Source organism: Pan troglodytes, chromosome 19, assembly GCF_028858775.2.
Source record: "Pan troglodytes isolate AG18354 chromosome 19, NHGRI_mPanTro3-v2.0_pri, whole genome shotgun sequence".
Classification (NCBI taxonomy): Eukaryota; Metazoa; Chordata; class Mammalia; order Primates; family Hominidae; genus Pan; species Pan troglodytes.
In genome coordinates this window covers 96708174-96725901 of record NC_072417.2, presented here as the reverse complement: position 1 = coordinate 96725901, position 17728 = coordinate 96708174, and the positions used below count along the sequence as shown (strand labels likewise).

Below are 17728 nucleotides of genomic sequence, written 5' to 3'. Positions count from 1 at the left end.
GCTTTTAGTCTTTCACCAATGAGTATAATGTAGCTGTGAGTTTTTCATACATGGCTTTTATTATGTTGAGGTGGTTTCCTTTTATTCCTGGTTTGTTGAGTATTTTTATCCTGAATTAAATATTGAATTGTATCAAATGTTTTTTTTTGCATCAATTGAGGTGACCACGTGTTTTTTTCTTTCCTTTGTTCTGTTAATGTGGTGCATTACATAGACAGATATTCCTAGGTTGAACCATTCCTGCATTCCAGGAAAAAAATCCCACTTGGTCATGTTGTATAATCTTTTTAATATGCTTCTGAAATAAGTTTGCTAATATTTTGTTGAGGATTTTGCATAAATGATCATAAAGGATATAGGTTCATAGTTTTTTTTGCAGTCTCTTTGTCTGGCTTGAGTCTCAGGGTAATGCTGGCCTCATTGAATAAGTTAGAAAATATTCCTTGTCTTCAATTTTTTGGAAAAATTTGAGAGGATTGTTGTTAGTTCTTTTTTACATACTTGGCAAACTTCACCACTGACACTAATGGGACACTAATGGGGCTTTACTTTGTTGGCAGATCTTTTATTACTCATCAAATCTCTTTGCTAGTTGTAGGTCCATTCAGATTTTCTATTTCTTTGTGCTTTAATCTTGGTAGGTTTTACATTTCTAGGAATCTATTTATTACACTTAAGTTATCCAATTTTGTGGCATGTACTTGTATATGGTACTCTAATCTTATAATCTTTTTTATTTATGTAGAATTGAAAGTAATGTCCCCACTTTTATTTCTGATTATAGTAATTTGAATCTTCTCTCTCTCTCTTTGTCTATCCCTCTCTCTGTCTCTCTCCCTTTGTCTCTCTCCCTAGGTCCATTTCGTTAAAGGTTTGTCAATTTTACCAATCTTTTTGAAGAATCAATGTTTGATTTCTTTGATTTGCTTTATTATCTTTATATTATTTATTCATTTCTATCAAAGCTTTTCACTTCTACCTGCCTTCAGAATAGATCCAGAATCTGCCCACTTCTGACCATCTCTACTGCTCTCTCCCTACCTAGCTCCAGTCACCATCATTTCCTTATTCAGTCCTTGGAATACTCCCCAACTGCTCTTTCTGCTTCCATTTCTGACACTGGCCAACAGTTGGCAGTTTGCTGGTGATGTCGTCTAGACTTTGGTGTTGCTAGTACCTGAACTTACAATAACAGCTGAGCTGTAGTGATCTTCCGTTGAACATAAAGATTTGCACATATCAACAACATTAAACAAGGTCACTCCGTAGACTGAGAAATAAAACCACACAAAAAGAAGGCCACTCTATTCATTTCTGAACACAGACAAAAAAAGATCACAGTGTAAACTCGAAACTCCTCAAATATTCATTCCCCTTTCCTGACTGACATGAGTATTGTATTTTAACCAATTATAACTTTAGTTCAATTTCTCTCACCTCCTAAATAAAATTTGTTCAGATATACAATTACAGAATTATCCTATTTCTTGAAAACATCCAATCAAAAGAAAATTCTTGCTTCCTTGAGCCCTTCTCTAAATGACCCAACACAAGTCCAAATCCTAGAACAAGTTCCTCTTGTTAAGCCACGTCCCAGTTTCTCCTAGTAGGCTATTTTCCTTGCTTAGCAACTATCAATAAACCCAATCTTGTTACAGGTGGTCATTGACGATGGGCATCAATAACCCCCTTCTATCTCTTCTCAATGTAGCAAACACAGTGATTGTGGCAAGTCAGATCTTGCAAGTCTTCTGTTCAAAATGCTCCCAGTCTCATTTAAAAGCTAGTGTCCTTACAATCACCCATAAGGCCTCGGCTGAAATGGTCCTCAACCTTGGCTGCACATAATTTAAAAACTGTGAATGTCAGGATTCTACCCTAGAGATTGTGATTTAATTAGCCCTGCCTCAAGACTTTTTATTTCGACTTTTATTTTAGATATAGTGAATACATGTGCAAATTTGTTACATGGCAATGTTGCACGATGCTGAGGTTTGGAGTACAGATCCCATAACCCAGGTAGTGAGCACAGTACCCGATAGGTAGTTTTGAAACCCACCCACCTCTCCACCCTCCAGTAGTCCATTGTCTATTGTGTCCATATTTATGTCCATGTGAACTCAATGTTTTAGTTCCCACTTACGAGTGAGAACATGTGGTATTTGGTTTCCGTTTCTGTTAATTTGCTTAGGATTCCGGCCTCCAACTCAATCCATGTTGCTGCAAAGAACTCTGAGTGTCTCTCACACACAGCCAATGTTGGGAACCATTGCTCTAGGTGGGCTGCTCTTCCTCAGCCTTATTATCCTATAATTGTTCTCTATAATCAACCTCGTCCAGCCACATTGGTCCCCTTGCTATTGTTCAAATTCACCAGATGTATTCCTGTCCCAATCCCTTAGTTCCTTCTTGCTGCTTAGAACACTCTTTCTTTTCTTTTGAGATATCTCAAAGCTTGTTTCCTCACCTTCTCAAGTCTTTGTTACAATGCCACCTTGTAACTGAGATGTACTATGACCACTCTCTTGGAAATTGCAAAGTTCCCTTGCCTTCCCCCATTGCCCTTTCCTTGCCTCATTTTTTTTCTACAGCATACATCCCTTCTAAAAATAGTACATAATTTATTCACTCATTATAAGGGTCAGTCTCTCCCAAGCTAGGAAGCAGGGCCCTAATATTAATCCTCTTTATGCCTTATTTTACAGAGCTATAAATTAGTTTGTGCATGCAAATTTACTTCAAACACTGTCAGCTATAAAGTAAGTGCTTAAAAGTAAGCATGTGAGTATTTATACTACATAAATTAACTAAATTATTATGTGGTCTTTTAGGTGTCTTTCAACGTATAACCCAAAGAGATAATTATATCACATCAGAAGCAGTGTACATTTCACTCCCTACAGTGGTGTGTTTCTGCAAGGCAGGGAGACGTCGATTGCTTGGATGCTTGGAACACTTAGTGTTAGGTGGGGAAGGCTCTTTCCACCCCCTTTTTACCTATCACACACATTGCAAACCTGAAAATGGAAACAAAATGAACAAGAGTAGTGGCATGTGAGAAAAGAGAAGAACTGAATAGTTTCAGCAGATAAGCAACAAAAAGAAAAGGAAAGGCAGTAATACTTCTAACACAATTTTAAGAGTGAAGAAGAACAATGATCTTGTCAAAAAAATAATATCCCAGCCGAGCTCAAAGTATGACATGGAAAAAAAAATCCACTCTCTCCACAGTCACCATTAATAATCTAATGTATTGAAACTTAATCTTAAATAATTACAGAAAAAGGCTTTCTTGTTAAATGCCTGACTTTTATTCTCAATAGAATTTTCAATGGCGGAAGAAGAATCACTTATTTTCACTACTATCCTGAATTCTCCTAATTTAACAACATGATTATCTGCAGCAAAGATTGATCAAAATAGCATGGGTTATTTATCAGATTTTACCTGACTATAGAAATAGTTTTCACTTTTCTTTATCGGAGATCAGTGACTTCCATAAATGAGGGTGAATGGACGTTTTCTCCACTTCTTGATTTCATGCCACAGAAATGATGAGCCTTCACCAGAAACAACCTCCCATTAGGGTCTTTCACAATGACATCTGTCTAGAGGGGTTTGTCTGAATAGAAAATAGTTGTCTAGATTTTAAACTTGAGGACAATGAGAAGAGAATGGAAATCCAGTTTACTAAGGAAAAATAACTAGATAGACTTTTTTTCCCTACAGAGACTTATTTGCCAATATGCATCTAATAAAAGGGGAAGATGCTCAATAATTAGCAACTGTAGGTATATTTTCAGACTTTTTTTCCTTGTATTCAGGGCTATGGAAAAAGAATATAAGATAGAACATAGAAAACAGCAGCTCATTTTTCTAGACCTTACAAAATTAAAAGTAATTTGTAATTATACAGAGAGACACATCATAGAAATCCTTTAATATTATAATTAAGATGAAGTATCTCCAATCTAGCCAAAAAGGCCTACTCAGAAACATTTTTCAGAAAATACACTGAAAAAAGTAGTCCTAATTCAAAGACTGACATGGGCACACACACACACACACATCTTAAAACATATAGAGCAGAGAGTTGCTATAGGAAATTCAAGCCTTCTCTTAATGCATTTATGTAATAAAAGAAAACATAAGTCTCAGTGCAGAGTAATGCAATTATTCTTGGTCAATACTGAGTACATAAGATACATGGCTTGCAAAGTATCAACACACATAAAAGGACTTTGTCTCTATTATGCATCTCTGCTGTGGAAATGCCAGTGTCTAATGCACATATTTCTGTATTTAGCAGATATACTAGTTTGAGGAAAATATATAATCAGCATCTAAGATTGAATAAATAGATAAATAATAAATCACTCCTTTTCCTTGTACTATTCAACCTTGGCTAAGGTTTCATTGAATTCAACTACTCAGTAGAGACTTACATGGTTTTTTTTTCTCATGAGTAGACAGAAAAGTAGAATATAGGAAATTGTTTAGAATTTTTTCATAAAATTAGTACATGCACTTTGGACTAAATAGGTTTTAGACAGAAATAAATTATAGTGCTCACTAAATGTTGTTTGGAAATATTAAAATGTCTTTACAACTTACAGAGCTGCTTAAGTAAATTTTGGCTTTCTTGCCTGCATTACATAGCACAGCCAGAACAAAATAGTTTATATATGTCCTGTTAATACAATGTAGGTGTGAGAAAATGTACCATTCATACTATTTGACACATAATATCTTCATTTTCCAGTATACACATTATCTCTTGGAACGAAAGAAAGCACTACATAAAGTAGCATTATTTATTTTAGTCTTGATGAAACAAAGTATTTGTTCACAAAAATAGGAACTTATAAATAGTATTTGCGTAATCATGAAAAGTGAAAGTAAATTTCAAAATGGACTTCAAACACAGGGACACTGCCACAGTTTTACTTTGTTGATATGATTGTTTATTAGCATAATGTTTTGGGGAAACATTTGGCAAAATGTGTTGAATGTCATTAAATGACAATTTAGGCCAGGCATGGCAGCTCATGCCTGTAATCTCAGCACTTCGGGAGGCCAAGGCGAGTGGATCACCTGAGGTCAGGAGTTCGAGACCAGCCTGGCCAACATGGCAAAACCCCATCTCCACTAAAAATACAAAAATTAGCTGGGCACGGTGGTGCTCACCTGTAGTCTAGCCACTAGGGAGGCTGAGGCAGGAGAATCACTTGAATCCGGGAAGCAGAGGTTGCAGTGAGCCAAGATCGCACCACTGCACCCCAGCCTGGGCAACAGAGCAAGACCCTGTTTCAAAAACAAAACAAAACAACAACTACAAAAAACTCAAACCCCAAATTTCCCTTTTTATGATCTATCCTAGAAACAATTCAGAGTAACAATTTTGATCTAAAAAAAAATAAAGATAAGCTTTCAAAAATTATGAGGTAGCATTTTGATTGGCCTCAACATCAAATAACCCATCCAGGAGAAATGGACTTTTCAGAACACTGGAACTATGGGAAGACACCTAGGTACTGGCTCTGCTCTCTGGAGCTCACTCCTCATCTGCCTTCTTTTAGGGTTTGTCCTGATGCCAAGTTTGACTTGAGAGCTAAGATGTGCAGATCATGTTAAACATTCCCTTAAATGAAAACATACAGAGTATTTGTCTAGTTCCTCATAAATGGCAACATGATCCCAGGTCTAAAATCCACTCTGGCATTGAACTTTTCTGATACACTGTAATTTCGCTATGTCCAGGCAAAAATTACATCCAACAGTGATTCACCCTGCAGCCTGTCCCTTAGAGTTTCTGAAGGTCCAGAGAAGTTTTGTTGAGATATGTTGTATTTGTCATGCTATGTAGGTTTTTCAGCCCTTCAGTTATCATAAATGAAAATCAGAGATAATTTAACATCATAGTCAGTGTGTGGTGTTTTAACTGGCAGAGAGAGAGAGACTCCTTGAAAACCTGTACACCTGGGTTACATTTTAAGTAACTGCACTTTTATATCATAATATAAATAAGTATGGAAACATTCGATTAAATTATCCAAGGCTATCAAAATTCTGCAAAACTTCCTAACCTCTATGTATCCCAAACAGTTCTTGAACAAATCCAATAACTTGTTCTCTCATTTACCAAAATTGGTTGCAATTTATGTTTGCTATTTTTTTCTACAAAATCTGAAAATATTTCAAGGCACTGAAGACCTAAATTTTTAGCAAACTTAATAACCCGTTTGAAGTAGGTCATAATCAGTCTCATGTAAAAAAGAAAGTAAATTGTGTTAAAGATGGTTGTGAAAGTGAGAAAAATTAAAATAAATAGCATTAAAATATTAAATGTTTGAAATTCAAGAATAGCAATGGTCCTTTTTAGGAGGATTTAAGTTCATAAATAGAAATCCTGAGGGTGGCATTGCCTTTTCCTCCTTATAAGAAACCCCTGTTTTTTCAAGCAGTTAAGTTCTCTGTAAGAGAAGTGATATGCTCATTTGTTCAACATTAGAATCGCAGCCTAAATTTTGCATGCTTCCTTCAAACCTTTTTGCTGCAAAGAAGACAAGAAAAAAAAAAGACTCCTACTTCTCTGTATTCTTCACTGTGTCTTTACCTCACCTCCACTCATTGCCAGAATCTTTAGTGAAAGGATTCACAAAAATGGGATGAAGAATTAGCATTTCTATGAATAAACAGATTCACAGTATAAAAATTAGTTTTTTCAAAAAAGCAGGCAAAAAAAAAACCCTCAAAATAAGACTTTAGAGAACTGGAGGTCGTTTGCTAATTTTCTAATTCAATTCCCTATGAGGGTGGGTCCCTTATCCAAATAGTGATCTTTTATTTTCCTTTTATGTCTAAAAAATTATCTTTTAGGTCCCCGAAAAGCACTATAAGAATTAAAAGCAATTTAATACATTTCAGATTATAAAAGGTACTGTGATTAAAGAAATAATTACTAAGGAGAAAGTATTAAGTATTATTTTTTAAAGACATTCATTCCTTAAACTTCTCGACAGCATTTACTAAGTGACCATTTGACATATTAGAGACTAAGGGCATCGTTTCTCCTCCAAAAGTGAAGTTTTGATCATTGGCTTCAAACTTCCCATTGCTTAAACTGCTCATGTAGGGAACTTTTCACGTTTTCTAAAAACATCATTCTCAATGTAATGATGACCTTAAAAGGATAGAAAGGCTATACGATTTGCAGTTAAGAACGTAGGTTTTGGGCCGGGTGCGGTGGCTCACACCTGTAATCCCAGCACTTTGGGAGGCTGAGGCGGACGGATTACGAGGTCAGGAGATAGAGACCATCCTGGCTAACACGGTGAAACCCCGTCTCTACTAAAAAAATACAAAAAAAAAAAAATTAGCCAGGCGTGATGGCGGGCGCCTGCTGTCCCAGCTACTCGGGAGGCTGAGGCAGGAGAATGGCGTGAACCCGGGAGGCAGAGCTGGCAGTGAGCCCAGATCGCACCACTGCACTCCAGCCTGGGCAACAGACTCCGTCTCAAAAAAAAAAAAAAAAAAATGTAGGTTTTGGAGGCAGACTGTGTTTAAAATGGAATTCTAACTGATAAGAAAATAAATGACAACAAAGTTCGTAAAATGAGGAAAATAGTATCTCTTATATTTATTTTGCTGATTAAAAGACTATATAGGTAAGGTTCTTAAACCATGTACATTTGGTAACAGTCTTAATGTATATCAGAGACAGCCCTAGAACTGTTAATCCCTGGCAGAACTTGCAATAGACACTCTTCTTACACAGCAAGAAAACTAGAAAACATCTTAAGAAATTCCTAAAGTATAATAATAATAAAATAAAATAAAATTGCTGCTGAGGACTTACCTACTTTCTATTGAATATATTCTCCAACTTCCTAGAGTTAAAATAGCTACTTGTTTACATCTCTATTCCAGTTATCATTACAACACTATTAAATCGATACATTTCTTACCTAATAGACTAAGCTTCTTTTCTTAATTTTTAAAACAAATTTTATTATGTATATTAAAGATATACAACATAAGGTTATGTGATACATACAGATAGTAAAATGGTTATTACAGTGAGGCAAATTATCCATTATCTCACATAATTGCCCTTTTTTTCTTTTTTTGTGGCAAGAGTAGCTAAAACTTACTCATTTATCAAATCTCAAATCTCAAATCTGTTATTAACTGTAGTCCTCAAGTGTTATTAACTGTAGTCCTCACGTTGTACATTACATCTCTAGACACATTTCTCCTCCATATCTGTTACATCATATCCTCCGAGCTACATATCTCCATTTCCTTCCCTTGGCCCCTGCCTCTGGTAACCACTGTTTCATTCTCTATATCTGTATATAATTTTTAGATGCCACACATAATTGAGATCATGCAATATTTTCCTTCTTGTGTTTGGCTTATTTCACATAGCATAATTTCCTCCAGATTCACCTAGGATGTGAAAAAATGGCAGAATCTCTTTTTTTAAGGCTGAATAATATTCCACTGTTTTTTAGATACCACAGTTTATCTATCTGTACATCAACAGACACTTAGGTTGTTTTCATATCTTGGCTATCAAGAATAATCCTGCAGCGAACATGGGAGTGCAGACAGCTTTACGAAGTGGTAATTTCATTTTTTCTGGGTATATACCCAAAAGAGAGATTGCTAAATCATAGGGTACTTTTATTGCTAATTTTTTTAGAAACCTCCATACCATATTCCATAATGGCTGCACAATTCACATTTGCACCAACAGTATGAGTACTCTTTTCTCCACGCTCTTACTAAAATGTGTTACGCTTTTTTTTATTATAGCTATCCTAATTGATATGAGGAGGTATCTAAAAGAGTTTTGGATTTGTATTTCCCTGATGATTAATGCCAATGAAATGTGGAATATCTGTTCATATACCAGTTGATTATTTTTATGTCTTCTGTGGAGAAATGTCTATTCAGGGCCTTTGCCCATTTTTTATCAATTTATCTATTTCTGAGTTGTATAAAATCTTCATAAATTTTGAATATTAACCCCTTATCAGACATATGGTGTGCAAATATTTTTCCCGATATGCAGGTTGCTATTTTATTTTGCTGAGTGTTTCCTTTACTGTGCAGAAGCTTTTTAGTTTGAGGTAATCCCATTATTTATTTCTGCTTTTGTAGCCAGAGCATTTGGTGTGGTATTAAAAAACCATTGCCAACTCTAATGTCAAGGAGTTTTTCCCCTAAGTTCTCTTCTAGGAGTTTAATGATTTCAGGTCTTAAATTTAGGACTTTCTTACATTGTGAATTTATTTAAGTGTACAGTGTAAGACAAAGGTCCAATTTCATTCTTTCACATGAGAACGACCAGATTTTCTGGCACCATTTATTGACGAGACTATTTTTTCCCTGCTGTGTCCTCTTGGTGCCTTTGTCAAAACGTATTTGGTCTTTTATGTTTAGATTTATTTCTGAGCTCTCTGTAATAGATTATGTTTCTCGAGGGAAATGATCACAATTTCTTCTTACCAAATCTCTTGGTATAGAAAAGATGCTCATAAGGTTTTTTTGTGGGTCGCAGCATGGCTGCTTGCCAATGTATTAGCAATCAGCAATGGCCCTGATTTTTCTCGTCATTCTCATGTATGTTTTGAATGCAGAGGAAAGAGTCTCTCCAACTCTTTGCGCCACCACACTTCTGGAAAATGTCTGTGTTCCTCCACTGTCTTGACTCAAAACCACCTTGGTTTTCACCTCGGGTATGGGTAATCAATAAAATGGGATGCTTCTCTTGCCTTTCCTCTTGCCTTTTTTTATTGTGTTCAATAGCACAGTTATTAAAATACTTTTGGAAAAGCTTATCCACCAACAGACAACCTTCTTTTTTCTTCTTCTGTATTACTTTTTCAGGGATGCTAGGATAGTTTTCGAATCATTTAAGTAGAATGCAGAAAGAATGGAGGCATTGCCCTGGAAAAGGACAAACTGAAAGGAGACTCTTAAAGGTGGAAAAATGTATAGAACTAGGCAGGATCTATAGTTTTATGACCATAGAACTATTTATTGATACACTATCATTTGAAATAACATTTGTAAGCAGTATAAAGTCTTCTACTGCTAGTTGTACTGAAATAGCAACTGCTTACGATAGTAAGAATACTATGATGTTAAAAATAATTTAATAAATAAATGTTTATAATACATATATTGTGATAAGAAAATATAAGATCTACCCTCTTTTTTATGGGGAGGTGGCAGACAGGGTCTCTCTCTGTCACCCAGGCTGTAATGCAGTGGTGTGATCTCAGCTCACTGCAACCTGCACCTCCTGAGTAGCTGGAATTACAGGTGTGTGCCACCATGCCCTGATAATTTCTATATTTTTAGTAGAGATGGGGTTTTGTGATGTTGGCCAGGCTGGTCTTGAACTCCTGGCCTCAAGTGATCCACCTGCCTCAGCCTCCCAAAGTGCTGGGATTACAGGCTTGAGCCACTGCATCCAGCCAGATCTACCCCCACAACACATTTTTAAGTGTACAATACATTGTCATTGACTTTAGATACCATGTTATACAGCAGATGTCTAGAGCTTATTCATCTTGTTTGACTGAAAATGTATGCCTGTTGATTAGTAATTTTCCACTTCCTCTCCTCCCAGAACCTGGTTACCACAATTTTACTCTGATTCTACAAATATGACTACATGGATACCTCATATAAGTGGTGTCATGTGTTACTTATTTTTCTACGACTGGCTAGATACATCCTTGCTCTTGTGTTTTGAGCGCTATCCTGCATATATTTCAAATGTTATTCTCCAACAGGGCAAAACTGAAAGTTAGCGGGGCGTTTTCATTCATCGCCACTAGTTTAAAGAGAATCTGGTTTGTTCTCACCGGCAAGTCATTTCCATCATGCAGAGGTCTCTGTTCTGACTGTCTTCATCATACAATGCTCACTTGAGTAGTGTGCACTTTACGTTCAGAGAGTAAATATGTACATATAAATATCTGCTGAAGGAGTCAGTAATGCACTCACAGCAATTAGTTTCATGTGCTCCCTTTGGGCACTCAGTTGGAAACTCGCGTATCTTCCTGGATGAAATACAACCTGCATCCTCACCAGGCACAAATCTGGCTTCAAAATTGAGATTAAGCGCGTAAAACAGGCTCTCTCCCTTTAACAAATAAACAGAATGTAAAATTATTTCATCAACAGTAGCTTTTAAATATTCTGAAGGAGAAGAAGCTTGATTAAAGGCCAAATCAAAGTAGCACTTGCGATTTTCATCACGCGGACTGTGAGCAGAAAACTACAGCTCTAAGATTGCTTTGAAGTGGTGCAGCCATTTGTATGCCTATTAAAGATTTCAAAACTTCAAGTCCTGTACAGGGTCTGGGTAGTCTGGGTAAACCTTTGGCCATTCTGCTCCATACATATAACAATTTACTGTCAATGGAGCATGGCACATTTTTAAATATTCCTTTCAGTTTCTCTCCATAAACTTCTGCCCATTACTAATACTGAACTCCACAAATGAGATCCTATAATTGTCTACCGGACATATTTGCAAAAACAATAAGAAACGCCTTTTTTTCCTTTGTGTACATCCATTAATCTTTCAGGAATCATTCATGTAATTTGTCCTAATTAGATATATTATCTATCCAACTGATCTGGTGTTCAGATGGATGCACATATCCATGAATCCTGAGTGAATTTAAGAAAAGAATTCTCCGTAAGCAAGATCAAGTGTCTCAAAAACTTTTGCTAAGGTTAACTTTAGTAATGATTTAAAACCTTTAACCACACTTTTGCCTCGGTAAGAGCTCAGGAAAGGCTGCCCCAAAGTACTTTGAACTGAAGGAGTTTGGGAGGTACCCCAGGAGCAAGGTCACTCTGATCTTCCCTGACCTTTCTTTGTGAGCGCTGGTCATAAAGAAATTATCTGGCTTATCTTGCCTGAAATTAGGTCACAAGATCCTCATTCTAGAGGGGTCCTTTCCTGTTCCCAGGGGTGAAGAAATTCTACACAAAGGAGTCAAGGAGACTCTGAACACAGAGGCTTTGCTAAGTTTCCCTGCTCAGTCTGTTACCATTGGATCATACCCTTTTGTCCGATCACATTTCAAAATGGCTGTTTGTTCTTCACCAAAACTAAGCAGAAAAATACACAGTTTTCTAAATAGGAAAAGGGGCTGAAAAACAAATAAAAACGAAAAAATAAAATAAAGCACATGCTTTTCTCTGGGTCTTTGCATCTTCATTTCTGAAGGCTCCTGTGTCAAGTAAAACTTTGATAAACAAATTTGTTATGCTTTTCTCTCATTAAACTGTCTTTCATTCTCGGAGTGTCAGCTGTGACCCTTATGATGGGTGAGGAAAGGTTTTTGTCATACCTTTCTGCCCCTATACCTCCAAATACTACATTACAAGAGAATGCTCTTCAATGTCAACTTTAATGCTTTTCAGCTATTATGATTCTGGTGATGTGGTATTTAATTAGGAGAAAGAAAATCTTTAATTAAACAACAAAAATAAGGTAATCCTGTTTAACCCTTAAAAACTCGTGAATTTTTTTTTTTTTTTTTTTTTTGAGAGGAATCTTGCTCTGTCACCCAGGCTTGAGTGCAGTGGCGCGATCTCGGCTCACTGCAAGCTCCGCCTCCCGGGTTCACGCCATTCTCCTGCCTCAGCCTCCTGAGTAGCTGGGACTACAGGTGCCCGCCACCACGCCCGGCTAATTTTTTTGTATTTTTAGTAGAGACAGGGTTTCACCATGTTGGCCAGGCAGGTCTTCAACTCCTGACCTCAAGTGATCCGCCCGGCTGAGCCTCCCAAAGTGCTAGGATTGCAGGTGTGAGCCACCGCGCCTGGCCAAACTCATGAATCTTTAAATGAATCATTAAATCTGCTGCTCTGCACTCCTCGGTGTCTATCAGAATCATACACACATGTGCACAGACAAGCATGCACACACACATGCACACGCACACACACATGCACGCACACACACGGACACACAGGCATGCACACACACATATGCAGACACACAGGCAGACACGCGCACACATGCACACACACACACACTTGCATGAACACATGTGCAGAGCTTAGAATGGTCTATTATGCATGCAGGATACACATTCTGAACAAAGTAAATACACGTTAACCCAATATAAGTTAGCACCCAGAAATATACACTCTCTCGAATGAAAAATATCTTTAATAAAGGACCTTTAATTAAAAGTTCTTTAATCGTCTCAATCCAGAATCATGTGACCCAAATTTTTCTTGATTAGTCCATTCAGCTCCTGTAAGAATACAACTGTTGCACTCACTAAATATGTTGTTTAAGTAAATATAACTTAGGAATATACAGTATGTCTGATTTTCATATGCAAATCTTTTCCATAGATACAGATTAAGAAAAATAAAGTGTGACACTTTTCAGAAAACATTTTTAATATTGTCAGATTCATTGAGATCTGAGGGTCGGGGTGGTCAGAGAGAAACATCAATTAGTACTAGAAAGAGAAAGTAACTGAAGGTATAGTGTAAATTCTTTCTATGTGTACATGATCCCAGAATCTAAATAATGATTAGGTTTTAAAATACATAGTTGACTATATGAGATCCATTTTTATGGCAACATTTCTGGCCTGTAATTGATATTCTCTCCAAAAAATTTAGTCAAAGAATTAGACAAACTCCATCTGTGATTTGAAAATATTAAATTTTGAATAGAAACACAGAATTTTAAGGTCCAGTTTTAAATTTTGGTTGGCCTTACATCATTTTCCCAAACACAACCTTTTGGCTTTTTTTGAACTCCTGGGTGATCCTGAAATATGAATATTATTACATGCTCATTTGAAGTTCTGAATAAAATTAATGGAGAAGTGAATATTTATAAAAGTGTATTTAAAATATGCAAAATAATTATAATTTTTTCATAATATTTATAATTAAAATATTTGGATGCAATAATTTCAGCTGCAAGCATAGAATATTTTCCATATTACTGGAAGAGAGGCCTAAGGACTAGACCAGTTGTTTACCTTTTAAAATATATATATATATATATATTTTAGGTTTCAAGAACAGGTGATATAATCCACACCCTGTATTAGGTATTCGTGACTCTAATACATTTTATATTTTGATACTGAGAGGAGCTTAATTCAATGTTTAAAACAGCAACAACGACAAGGAAAAACTTACACTTGCTTTGTGTACTGGTCCTTGGTAGTGATTTATAGGAAATTTCACATTTCTGGGACACACTGATGTCATCTAGAGCAACGGTAGCATTTGATGACAAAACAGTAGCTTCCAAAATTAACTATAATTACAGAAAGATAAAACTGTTAAAAACACATCACAAAAGTAATGTCTTACAATCATATTTCTTTGTGTAGAGGAACCCTATTTACATCTGTCCCATTCTCCAATCTAATTTTAGAAAACTGTTCTGACCAGAACATCCTAATTTAAATTGATAAAACCATAACTGCTTTGACAGCGTCTTATGTACCTTAATGCCAAAGGTAACCTTGGTTCAATTAAAGTGGTAACATTCATCACGAGTGAAGGGCTCTCTTCTCATTGGAGCCATTAAGTCATATGCATTTATAATGAGCTCTTTGGGGTAATCAACTGTGTGACTTACAACTCAATTTAATTGAGATATGAATTGATTTGTAATCAGTGTGCTGAAGGCAATGATTTATTTCCATATTAAAATATTTAAATATTATATACATTCATACAAACATAATATATATTATATACATACACAGAAACATACTCACTGTAGTAAAGCACACATCAATAACCACATACAGTGGTTGATAATATTCATATGCTGAAGCACTCAGAGACACCTATTTCATTTTAGTTTATTCTAACGCTGAATAATGACTGATATAATTTGTTTTCTTTCTTGTTAATTACTCATATTATGTTGTTATTCCAAGAAGAAAAAAAGAGAGAGAGAGAGAGAAAGGAGGGAAAGGAAGAAGTAATTTATGCCAGGAATCTTATGAACCTGCATAGTGGACCACCACTCCAGGGCACAGACAGAAGGTACATTTCTATCCTATCAAGAAGGGTCTCCAATCTCAAGGATCATTAAATTTACTTGTGCCAGGGCTCAGAACATGCTATCTCAAAATACAACACCTTGGAGTCAGAACATGCTGTCCCAAAATATAGCACCTTGGAGTCCCTCTCTGCCTTCCCCTCTCTTTCCTTTGTGAGAGCCAGCCATAAAGGAATTATCCGGCTTACTTCTCCTCAAAATAGGCCATAAGAACCTCATTTAACTGGTGTCCTACCCTATCTATACCTGGATGAAAGAAACACTACACAGAGAGGCCCATAAAGATCTTTGCTGAGTTCTTTCCAAGTTTTTACAATGAGATCATATTCTTTCTGTCCATTTGTATTTCTTCATGATTGTCCATTCATTGTTGAACTTAAGCATAAACATAGAGAGTTTTCCCTGGTCTTCAGGCCTTTGTTTTTGAAGGCCCCTATGTCACATAAAATGTTAATAAATTTGTTATTTTTTTTCTTTTTAACCTCTCTTTTGTTATAGGGGTTCCAGCCATGTCCCTTGTGATGAGTGAGGAAATGGTATTACTTTTCCTCTCCTACACTTCGTATGATACATTCACTACCCTACATCATAAATGCTGTATAAGAAATAAGTATAAGATACTAGGAGACTCAAAGAAGACACTTCATTATTTCTGCCAATAATGAGAGTTTGGGAAAAGATTTGGTGGAGAAGTAATAGTAAGCCTCCATGATACCAAATTTTGTTGGGCAAAACATTTTACCTCGAGAAACTGAGGCAGCAATCGCAGCAAAAACACAGAGAAGAGAAAGTGTATGGTGTGTTTAGAAAATGTTGATGGGTGTTAACGGAGTATAAGATTTTAAGAGAACAACAAATTAATCAGATAATAGATGGAGAGGAAAATTCCATGAGTTGGTACAGCTCAATTGGAGAGAAACTAGATAGCATTTGTTAAAAAGAAAAATTGCATAGACTATAAAAATTGAGTTAATTTCTTGGCATTTATCCTAGTGAGACACTCAAAGGTATACACATGAAGGCTTGTGCAGGAATGTTTATTTCAGTGCTGGTTTTGATGACAAATGACAGGAAAGAACTTACATGTGAATGAATCAATCAATAGTGATAAATACTATACCAGTTAAAAATAATATCTATCGCCATGTGTCATTATGGAAAGAAATTCAACATGTGTTTTGGAGTAAAAAAATTAAGTTACAGAAAAATATTATAGTATAATATTACTTAGGCTGAAAACATACAATGGTTTAGATTTCCAAGTATATGTGGTACATTTATACATATTAAGTAAATAGAAAATGGACTGGAAGTAAAAATAAACTGGTATCTAAAGATACTCAAGATAAAATCTATGGTGGGTGATGAGGGTGGTCAGCAGGGACTGTTGCTTTATTTGCAATTTTTGATATTTAAATGTGATGTGCATAATATTTTTTTAAGATTCTGATTAGAGATGATTTCTGTAGAATCTTAAACTAAGAAATTTAGCCTTCATTCCAGAGGCAGAAAATAACATAGGTTTTGAAGAAGGATCTTGGTAAAATATACACAAGTATTGTACTTTAGAAATATATTGTGTTTAATACCATTAAGTGACTGTGATTTTTTTGGACAGCTTAACTTTTGAAAGAGTTTTTCTATATTCATTATTATAATACATCTTGCATTGATGTCAATTAAAATAGATGTTTAATTCTTCAGACTCATTAGACAAGCATTTGTTGACCATCATATTTGAAGGTCTGTGCTACTCAGAGAAAACTGGAGGAAAAAAAAACAACAGTTTGAGGCACTTCTCTATGCTCCTAAAGAGGTACACGCTCACATTATTTGAATGGAATGGGTGGGCCCTGGGATGAGGTGAAGTAAAATCCTGAGGTAGTCTTTAAAATGTGGTTACATTATTTTACCTGAAGGGACCCACCAGGTTCCTTTAGATATTCATATTAAAATGGAAGGATAAATCCAACTTCAAAAGCCAAATAAAAATAATATTAGGTCATTTATATTTTGCTTGCTGACTTCTACATAGTTAAATTCATAATTATACAATTAGAAAATGTAATTCTACCATTAATTAAAATCATACGAATTTTAAAATACAAGCAATTACTTCCTTCAAAAAATGTCTGTTACACCTGTAAATAATGACCATCTCATGGTTTCAAAATCACCTTGGCTGTTCCTATTTTTTATTGCTGGTTTTAACCAAACTGATATACACATATACATATACATATATATATGTATATATATGTATATATGTGTATATATGTATATATATGTATGTGTATATATGTGTATATATGTATATACATAACCAAACTGATATATATACACATATATGGATATATGATATATATATCCATATATGTGTAAATATACATATATGAGATATATATCACATATATGTATATATCATATATTATGATATATATCATATATATACGTATATACGTGTATATATGTATATATGTGTATATATGTATATATAACCAAACTGATATATATACACATATATGTATATATGATATATATACGTATATACATGTATATATACGTATATACGTATATATACGTATATACACGTATATATACGTATATACGTGTATATACGTATATATACACACATAC

At 35.3% G+C, this 17728-nt stretch overlaps 1 protein-coding gene across 1 annotated transcript in view; it reads right to left on the bottom strand.

The window, feature by feature from the left end:
* Window positions 1–1154: 1154 nt before the first annotated feature.
* The window catches only part of LOC112207721 (MAM and LDL-receptor class A domain-containing protein 2-like), an 85254-nt gene continuing 68680 nt past the window's right edge, over window positions 1155–17728 (bottom strand). Inside the window, exons 13-16 of the mRNA XM_063800078.1 lie at window positions 14157–14332; window positions 12084–12144; window positions 11026–11164; window positions 1155–1270 (exon numbers count right to left, since the gene is read on the bottom strand). Coding sequence (XP_063656148.1) covers window positions 1155–1270; window positions 11026–11164; window positions 12084–12144; window positions 14157–14332 — 492 coding nt within the window. The remainder of the gene's footprint in view (window positions 1271–11025; window positions 11165–12083; window positions 12145–14156; window positions 14333–17728) is intronic.